Source organism: Apium graveolens, chromosome 7 (genome assembly GCF_009905375.1).
Source record: "Apium graveolens cultivar Ventura chromosome 7, ASM990537v1, whole genome shotgun sequence".
In the NCBI taxonomy this organism is placed as follows: domain Eukaryota; kingdom Viridiplantae; phylum Streptophyta; class Magnoliopsida; order Apiales; family Apiaceae; genus Apium; species Apium graveolens.
Genome location: NC_133653.1, coordinates 7612243 through 7621470, shown reverse-complemented (window position 1 = coordinate 7621470; position 9228 = coordinate 7612243). Strand labels below are relative to the sequence as shown.

At 36.5% G+C, this 9228-nt stretch overlaps 2 protein-coding genes across 3 annotated transcripts; one reads left to right on the top strand and one right to left on the bottom strand.

Moving 5' to 3' along the window:
* Positions 1–2788, top strand: LOC141670595 (putative serine/threonine-protein kinase PBL15). The gene is made up of 5 exons (XM_074476530.1): positions 1–637; positions 1491–1626; positions 1753–1889; positions 1997–2120; positions 2209–2788. Exons 1-5 carry the CDS (start codon positions 224–226, stop codon positions 2634–2636), a joined length of 1239 nt encoding a protein of 412 aa, XP_074332631.1. The 5' UTR covers positions 1–223; the 3' UTR covers positions 2637–2788.
* Positions 2789–3690: 902 nt separating this feature from the next.
* Positions 3691–8621, bottom strand: LOC141672995 (protein NUCLEAR FUSION DEFECTIVE 4-like). 2 transcript variants are annotated; one of them, XM_074479714.1, is made up of 3 exons: positions 5511–6689; positions 4442–5364; positions 3691–4354 (listed from the first exon to the last, which is right to left on the bottom strand). In XM_074479714.1, exons 1-3 carry the CDS (start codon positions 5571–5573, stop codon positions 3886–3888), a joined length of 1455 nt encoding a protein of 484 aa, XP_074335815.1. In that variant the 5' UTR covers positions 5574–6689; the 3' UTR covers positions 3691–3885. The 2 variants fall into 2 exon arrangements, with proteins under 2 accessions (XP_074335815.1, XP_074335814.1); XM_074479713.1 differs by lacking the exon at positions 5511–6689 and adding an exon at positions 8071–8621 and having other exon boundaries at positions 3692–4354.
* Positions 8622–9228: the final 607 nt, after the last annotated feature.

The window sequence follows — 9228 nt, the reverse complement described above, 5'->3', positions numbered from 1 at the left end:
AAATATAAGCCAATGAAAGATTAGAACAGATTACTCAGTTTAGTATAGTGGTTGGAGCAGTTGTAGAAAGAAAATGTCATCTATCAATGCATATCTTTAACATAAAAAATTAATCTAGCATTAGAGTAATAATCACACATACAATGTCAGTTGGTCACTTCCCTATATATACATTTTATGTGCACTTATATTCTTTCTCAACCAATCTCCTTGACAACCAAACATGAAAGAATCAAAGCCCTGGATACCCTTTACAGCAAACTGCTGTTCAGCTGAGGATCACACAATTTTTCGCAATTTTAGCAGATGTCGGACGTCACGGTCTGATTTTTCTAAAAATGTTGCTCCGATGCCATCTTTTCGTTTGATTTCAGTTTCTGATATAAGCCGTACCTCTTCAAGTCGGATTAATGAAGATTTGATGCAGACTTTTGGTCAGGATTTGTTTGATTTTCAGTTGAGTGAGTTGAGGGCTATAACACAGAATTTTTCGAGCAGTTTTTTGCTAGGGGAAGGCGGGTTTGGGACAGTTCATAAAGGCTATGTAGATGAAAATTTGAGGGCAGGATTGAAGGCTCAAGCTGTTGCTGTTAAGCTTCTTGATATTGAAGGACTTCAAGGTCACAGGGAATGGCTTGTAAGTTTTATTATGTTTTTATCTGTCTTTTAGTATGTTATCATAATAATTTTCACCATGCATGATGTTATTGTGTCTGTTATTCATGTTACTGATTTGCAGTAAATCTTTTCAAGTATCATGCATGTTTTTAGATAGAAATCAGTAAATATTTGAAGAGGGCAAGACCCTGTTTCCATAAACATCCCTAAACCAAACTATGAAAATTTCAGAAGATGTCGAAAATTATGAAATATTATCATGAACTCATCAGTAAGGATAGTGCATTGTATGACAAATGGATGGTGAATTAGTAGATTATTTCCCAAGGTATGTGTAAATTTTTAAGAATTTAAAGTATAATCTTGCATAGTCCAAATTTTAATAAGGAATTCTAGCTAGATTACGCGCTTCTGGTATAGAATAATCTGCAAAAGATTTTCTGATTTCTGGTAAAATTGCATATTGGTTATTCAAAGGGGTTTTGAATTGTGATGGTGGATTTGATCATACCAAGAAGCCCTACATAAGTATAATATATAGGTACACTTTCATTTAATGGCCGCTATGGGAGAATAAAATGCAGAAATATGTTTGGATTATGCAGCTGGTGTACTTAACCTTTACTTTATGTATCCATCAGTAGCCTAACTAAAGCTCAATGAAACTAGCTGGTAGAATGCTTTTGGATTGTTATATAATTAAATAGATGAATTGTCAACTAATACTCGAAAATATTCGTTAAAGAGGTCAACCAGATACCAAATTTCTGATAAAAATATATCGCAGATGATGACAGATCAAGAACTTCTCAGAAGAATTATTACTGGACTAATTTATATATTTTTTTTGTAAATTATTTGTTTTGTTAAAGGCAGAGGTGATATTTCTGGGGCAGCTGAGGCACCCGAACTTGGTTAAATTGATCGGATATTGCTGTGAAGATGAGGAACGACTTCTTGTATACGAGTTCATGCCACGTGGAAGCTTGGAAAATCATCTATTCAAGAGTATGCAGATATGCTTTTCCTTGTTTGATATTTGATATTGTTCTGGTATTCTTTTACTAATTGTTGAGGGTTCGGGATGTTACAAATTTAATAATGTTCGTATTGTTGAATGAAACAATGATGCAGGGATATCGGTTTCATTGCCATGGGGTACCAGATTAAAGATTAGTATAGGAGCAGCCAAAGGCCTGGCCTTCTTGCATGGTGCTGAGAAACCTGTCATATACCGGGACTTCAAGACTTCTAACATCCTCCTTGATTCTGTAAGTTTGTGTCATTGTGTGTTTTGTTAGCCTATTATAGGTTAAGAGGATTGTTAAATGATGAAACATGATATGCTTGGCTGTGGCTCTTTTGTTTGCATCAATAGGAGTTCAATGCAAAATTGTCGGATTTTGGACTTGCAACAATGGGACCAGAAGGATCAGAGACACATGTCACTACCCGTGTAATGGGAACTTACGGATATGCAGCTCCTGAATATGTCAGCACAGGTAATAACTGATAAAAGAAAGATCTAAACTTAGTTGTGATTAGACAAATTCATATTCAAATGTTTCATTTTGTCACCTTATTCTGCAGGACACTTGACTACTAAAAGTGATATTTATAGCTTTGGGGTTGTTCTGCTGGAACTACTAACTGGACGTAGAGCCATGGACAAAACACGAGCTAAAACAGAACAAAATCTTGTTGATTGGTCAAAACCATACTTAACTAGTAGCCGAAGGCTACGCTACATTATAGATCCTAGACTTTTAGGGCAATATTCAGTTAAAGGAGCTAAAGAAATGGCAAATCTGGCACTACATTGTGTGAGTTTGAACCCGAAAGATAGGCCAAGAATGCCTCAAATCATCGAAACACTTGAAGCAGTGCAGCCACTAAGGGACATGGCTGTGACTTGTGGCCACTGGCCAATTTCTCCAAAAACAGGACGAAATGTTAGTAGTGGAAATAATGGATTGAAAAAGAAAGAGTCCCCTGTTTTCGTTAATCGCAGGGCATGATATGGATTTACAATTGTAAGACTGATGGTGGTTATTAGTATCAGAAGTGTGTGATGAAGATAAGAAACATATATATGTAATTATGCTGCATGTGTAAATTATGATCTGTATACATATGATCTGCACTTATCTGCAGATTTTGTTAAACTTTACACTCCTCTGAAAGTTCATATGTTTAGTAAAAGTTACTTGAGCATCACTTACCGTTAAACATCGATAAAATAATAATCGATAAAGTAATAACCTCGCTAAAATATTATTTTTCTCCGGTCCCAACATAATGAACACAATGTATTTTTACTCCCGGTAAAGTAATAAACTTGCTAAAGTAATATTTTTTTTGGTCCCGACCCTATTACTTTAAAGAGGTTTAACTGTACATAAGAAGTGGTTAAACTTTTCTTAAAAAGCGTCTATAGAGAATTTGAAGTCTATTTCCCCCTACAATGTAGAGGGTCTTCACGGAAACATCTCTACTCTTTGGATGAAAATTATCGTCAACGTACATCTTACCCTCCCCGACTCAGCTTTCAAGTGGTACTTACTATTACCGAGCATGTTGAGGTTTAGTTTTAGGAAATATGTTATAATAAATGAGTAATAGAGTGATCAGGTCCCATGACCCTTACCTTCCACAGAAGGGAACCTGCACAGGAGAGTCTAAGATGATTTATATCAACCAAAACTAACTGCTCAAATACATTGCAACTTGTGTTACATAGTTAAATATCTATTGGATGACTGAGAAAACAAAACAATTATGATCATTGGCACCTTACAGAGAAAGCAGTTTATCTGGACTGGTAGGTAGGTCACAGCCACCTAAACCAACTCAACCCCTGCACTTACCAATAGATAAACTAATGAAGCTTGCCAACCATTTTTTAGGGCTCTAACCAACCATCATACTAACAAATCCATTGACTGGTTAAGTGACAGATCCATCATTTTCTTGATGATATATATGCAGCGACGAGTTTATCAGATGGTTTATTAGTCGACGTAGGCAAGCATATAAGTAACACTTTAGGTAACTAAGTAGTGCTCATAAGAAACTCATTCATAAAATGAAAACTCTACATGAATTAAAAACTGGAGCACAAGATGCTTTATAACATGGTAAATGTTAACAATGTTATTAGCAGTACAGACAGTCTGCTAAAGCAAGGATGACACAAGTACACTTTGGTAACTATACACATTGTGTCCTCAATTCATGTTCCTAAATCTATGTTGCGACAACTGACTGTTAATACAACAGTTCAGATCTCCGGTTCTTCTCAAAATGATCATATGCTTTTCGAGTTCTTAGAAACAAAAGAGCACTTGATGCTAGTCCCAGAATGGAGACACATCCCCAAAATACGAATGTTAAGAAATAGCATTTTCTTCCCATGCATACCAGTGAGTTGGGCATCATGTCAATGTCAGGACTTGCATTGGCGTCATAAACAAGAGCAGATAGAAGACCATATAAAAGTGACCCAATGGGGATATTGGTTATGAGAATGTTATGATTGACACCAACACTGCTGGGTCCAAAAAGCTCAGATGTTACTGAAACAGCAGCTGCAAATATGAACCCAGAGCTCAGCCCAACAATTGCTGTCCCTGCCTGCAATGCTACTTCACTGCCTGATGCGGCAAGTAAGAAAAAGGCAATTGGTGTTGGCAAAAGCGCAATGGCTAACCATCCAGTCCTTGCAAAATAAACTTTCCTGCAAATGTGACAATGTTGGATTAGTTATGTAAAAGAACCTTTATAGATTGAATTGCATGTTGCAAAAAGAAACTGGTGTACTTGCCTTCTCACGATATCTGGAGCTGCTGAAAGTAAGCGACCAAAGAAGGAGAAAGCTGAATATATCGTGATAAGGGTTGAAGTTGTCGAACTTAGCCCAAGTGACTGCGCTATTTGTCCTAAATTGTTGGTATACACTAGTCCTATTGTACCCCCAAAGAAGTACACGAAGTAGTATAGCCAAAAATCCAACCTACGAACAAGCAAATTTGCCTTGTGTTCTTCTCCAAGCATTACTAAGGGATCTCTTTTTATTAATGTCTCGCAACACCCTTCACTAGAGTCAGCGTCTCTTTCTCTGATCTGATTAGAATATGCATCACCATTCTCGACATAAGATACTCCATCAACTAAACTATTCCCCCTACTGAGCAGCTCCTTGTGAAGTTCAAGATCATCGTGATTAATAAGAATGAAACCTGAACCTTCAACGCGAAAGCTCGAGTAAATTGTACGGTGAAACCAGTCCCGAGCATATACCATACCAGGGATGAATAAAGGAAGAACAAGGAGCACAATGGCACCACAGAAGAGGAGACGAGCAGATGATGGATCTCTTGAAGGGAGGAAAAGAAGGTAGAGACCGGTGGTGACAGCAAGGAAATTTAGCAGTAGAAATATTAGTTGGTCACGTTTTACAGCATCATCCGGAAGAGGGTCTAGTGAGGGTTGTCGTAAAATTGGGATTAGAGCTGCTATGGATGTTAAAAGGGGTATAAATGCATTAAGAAGAAGGTATAGATCATTAGATGATGAATCAAATGATTTTGCTGCAAGGTTGTATAAAGCTGCACTCACACCATTAAAGCTTACTGTAAGAGATAGTGCTAGAGGTCGATTAGTAGGGAAATTTTTGATGCAGAGAACAAAACAGACCGTGTTGAACCAGCAAATGCTACAGCCAGCCAGCAAACACAGCAGGAATACCTGGAACAAGTAACAGGAAGAATAAGCAACCATAATGATGTTAGTCTAAAGAGATTTCCATATATATTATAATGTGAAAACACCTGAAAATTTTAGTAAATACTTGCGCCAGAAATCACTATAATATAAGATTAATGGCACATTACCCTCTTGCAGTTTGCTTCAGGTGTGAAGATATCCAACCTACAAACGCTAAGCAGCCCTGTCATGTCATGGACAAATGTGCAACCACAATCGACCCATTTTACTGATAAGGGCTCTATTCGATGAAAAAGACAGACTTTAGTTTAGTGGCAACGTACCTCCTCTTTGGGAGATCCAGAACCAAAAAAGAAAAAAGAAATTGAGCTGAAAATCCAATTCCAGTATAGAAGTGGACCCAGGGGTTAAGTCTGGCATTCTTGGTCAGTTAGGTGTAGGTATCACTGATCTTAGAGCATACATTTATACTGTCCAAGTATATATAGTTCTTATAAGTTCTAATTCAGCACATTCACATATTAACTTCTTTCATGCTCATAGGAATAAGGTTCCTGCTTTGAAACTACCATCCCTCCTAAAAAAAATGTTGAATAATATGGGATACAAGCGCAATGATGACAATAATAGAACGGAATCCTGATCGACGATTATCAAGTCATAGACAAAGAGGCTCTCAAAGTTCATTTTGCTTGCAGTTTATGTACCCTAGTCCTAATTATCTGAACTGGTTAAACACTCAGCAGCAGAGTTAAAGTGTATGATTTATGAACTAGTACATTAACAATGTGTTTGAGTGCAACTTGCTCTACAACCTTTTGAGAAAAATGCAATGCCAGCAGAATTTAAGTGTTTGTACAGGGTATTCTGCCTCGTGATATATTCATGGACCAAGTTTTACACACAACTTACACCATTTAAGAATTGCCCACTATAGTGTGTTGTGGCACGACATAAGAGTTATTATTACTATGGTAATTTGTGTATTCTTTAACACAATTTGACTGCACAAGGAGGGGGGAATGGTGAGAGGATAATATCCGAAATGTAAACCCTATCTAGTACTAGGAGCAGCTTTGTCACGGTTGACAGTTGAGCCACCTTCAGTTCTTCGTAAATGCCATTTTGGTTGTTAAAGAACTATATTTGTGAAAATCGCAGTAAGTCCAGAATAAGTACGATCACAATTTCTCCAACAATGGTGATTCCATTAGTATACAGATTAGCAGCTAGGGAAACTAAAAAGGATGGTGTTAACAAGTTTACTTTAACCACTTAATAGTTCTAAGATACTACTAAATTAAAAAGTTTCAAACCTGATGGCACAGATTGTTATAGCCTTATAGGTCTCATTAATTAATAATATTAATCACTTAACGTCGGCTATAACTCCTTTCTTCAACCTTTATTAGTTGATAATGATATCATCTTATTTCGAAACAGCTCATATCTGGGAGAATAGAATAACGTTACTTTACTCTCTTAGATTTGCTACTGGTTTTTTAGTGCAGGGGATATCAAGTCTGACTAAACTGTATACATTTAGCAATTCTTTACCAATAATTGAACAAAACAGTAGATGCATTATACCAGACAAGTGTGTTCCACTTTTTAATTGTTTTTGGCAACTTCATTTGTTTTAAACAAATACTCATGGGGTGCACCTGATAAACAGTCACCAGACTGCGGTTTTCTATAAACAATTATCAAACGGTTGCAGTGATGAAAAGCTGGGGCAGACTGCGGTTTTTACAAGGTTTTCTGAAATTTCTAGATTTTATACTCATAAATAAATTCATACAACCTATTCATATGTTTCGTCCAAACTCTAGAGACAAATAAACTTGTAAAAGATTAGATGGTCATATTCAAATCAGGGCTAGTCCTGAGGTTTATGGACCCTAATCAAATTCAACGTATGTGACCCTAGTGCATAAATATATAATGTTGTTTATATTAATACATCTAAAAATTATGGGATCCTTAAGTTTGAGGGTCCTAGGCGCGTCTCCAGTTTACCTATAACCAAAACCACTCATGGTTCGGATTGTGCTAAAATTAATTATTTATTTTTCCTACCAAGTCCTCAAAAGCTCTAGACTGTGAGTCTCTCCAGTCTCCAGAAACACAGTAAATCCAAAGCTGGGGTTTACAATCCAAGCTTTTGTTTTCATTTTAACTGTTCTTAAATGAGATGAAAGAAAGAAAAAAGTATGGTAACATTTGCCTTTCGCTGGGACACCAAAGAGACAGATATTGTGTGGCTAATATTATGACATATTTCAGAGTGATTGGAAGAAAATAACTTTCTAGAGAAATGTACAATTTGGCTGTTGGCAAGATATAAATGACAAGAAAGTGATAGTACATCACCCCTAGCCCATACAAACACTAACCATATTTATCACTACTACCCAATTTAAGCACTTAAGCAAAATTAACCTTACACTAAATTTGAACATATTATCAAACACAATGTATCCATGAAACATGCCATTCAAAACCTTCTCATTTCCAAAAAAGAAAAAAATTGTCCAATTCTAGTCACTTTTCGACATTTTTCACACAAACAAACTACATTTCAGTTCTGAAACAGCAAAAAAACTCTACGTACATCTTACCTTCTCACACTCTTTATTCGAGTGAGAAACACGATAAATAAACATCATTACACAAATGTACACATAAACATATCAAGAAATGAAATATGAAGATATAGAAACTAACCGCAAAATAAGGAAGAGCGATGAAGTTACTAATCACAAGCCATTGAACACCATAACCAACCAATCCCATAAAACCCGAAATAAACATAACAACCCACAATGGCAAATACATCAAAGCCAGCCCAGAAGACCATCCTAAAGCTTTACCAAGATCAGAAGCCACTGCCAAGTAGTTAAGTTGCACCTGAGAAACCCCTAAAACTGATTTATAATCCGATGAGTACGCTGAAAAATCAAAGTTGGTGCCCGTAAAAGCCTGTAACCATATCGTTACGACGAGGATCATCCATTTTCTTGATTGCCCCGCCATGTAAATAATATTTTCCGACAAGCAAACGGAGATTTTTGGTTTTTGTTAGTGATCTGGGATGCAGAGTATGGAGAAGACAAGTGTGTGTTTGATAAATTTGAGTTTGGTGTAATGTGGAATACTAGTACGTGGGTTTCATTTATATAGTGTCGAAAATGTGCAGTTTCCAAATACGCCAAAAATCGTCACTGCTCCTTCACCTTCTGACTAAACAGATCATAGGTACCCGGTTACAGGGCGGCAGTTTTCGTGAAGAACCGATTAATAATTTACATTAAACATAAATTATTGCCACCCGATGTTTAATGGCTGTGACCTGAATTTAGTGGATGATTAGTAAATCGATGGAGTTACCTGAATTTAGTGCCTAATTCGGAAATTTAATATTTGGAAATCCAAGATAAATCATGTTAAATTTGATTATTTTCTCTGTATTTTGTTACCGTTGGTTGTTCATTTAGTTTTTTTTTTGTTTTTATTATTATAGATAAACCACAGTCGCTATCCTTTGGGGGCGTACTGGGTTAACTCTATGGGCTCACGCAATAGACTGTACAAATCACGTGAAACAAGTTAAACCGCATTTTATCGACAGACTCTGGCTCATGAGGCATAATCATAAATTCTCCTCCCGTGGAATTCGAACATGTGACCAAGAGGATAATTATCTCCTCTTTAACCAACTGACTAATACTTTCCTTGTTCGAGTAATGCTAATGCACGCGAATTTTGTTATAAAAAAATTATCAATTATATAAGACCTGTTTTAGGCCCGCGGGCCGGGCCAGATCGGGAAGAACCGGTCTTTATTCGGGCTTTTTATTTATATATTAAAAAATATTTAAATAT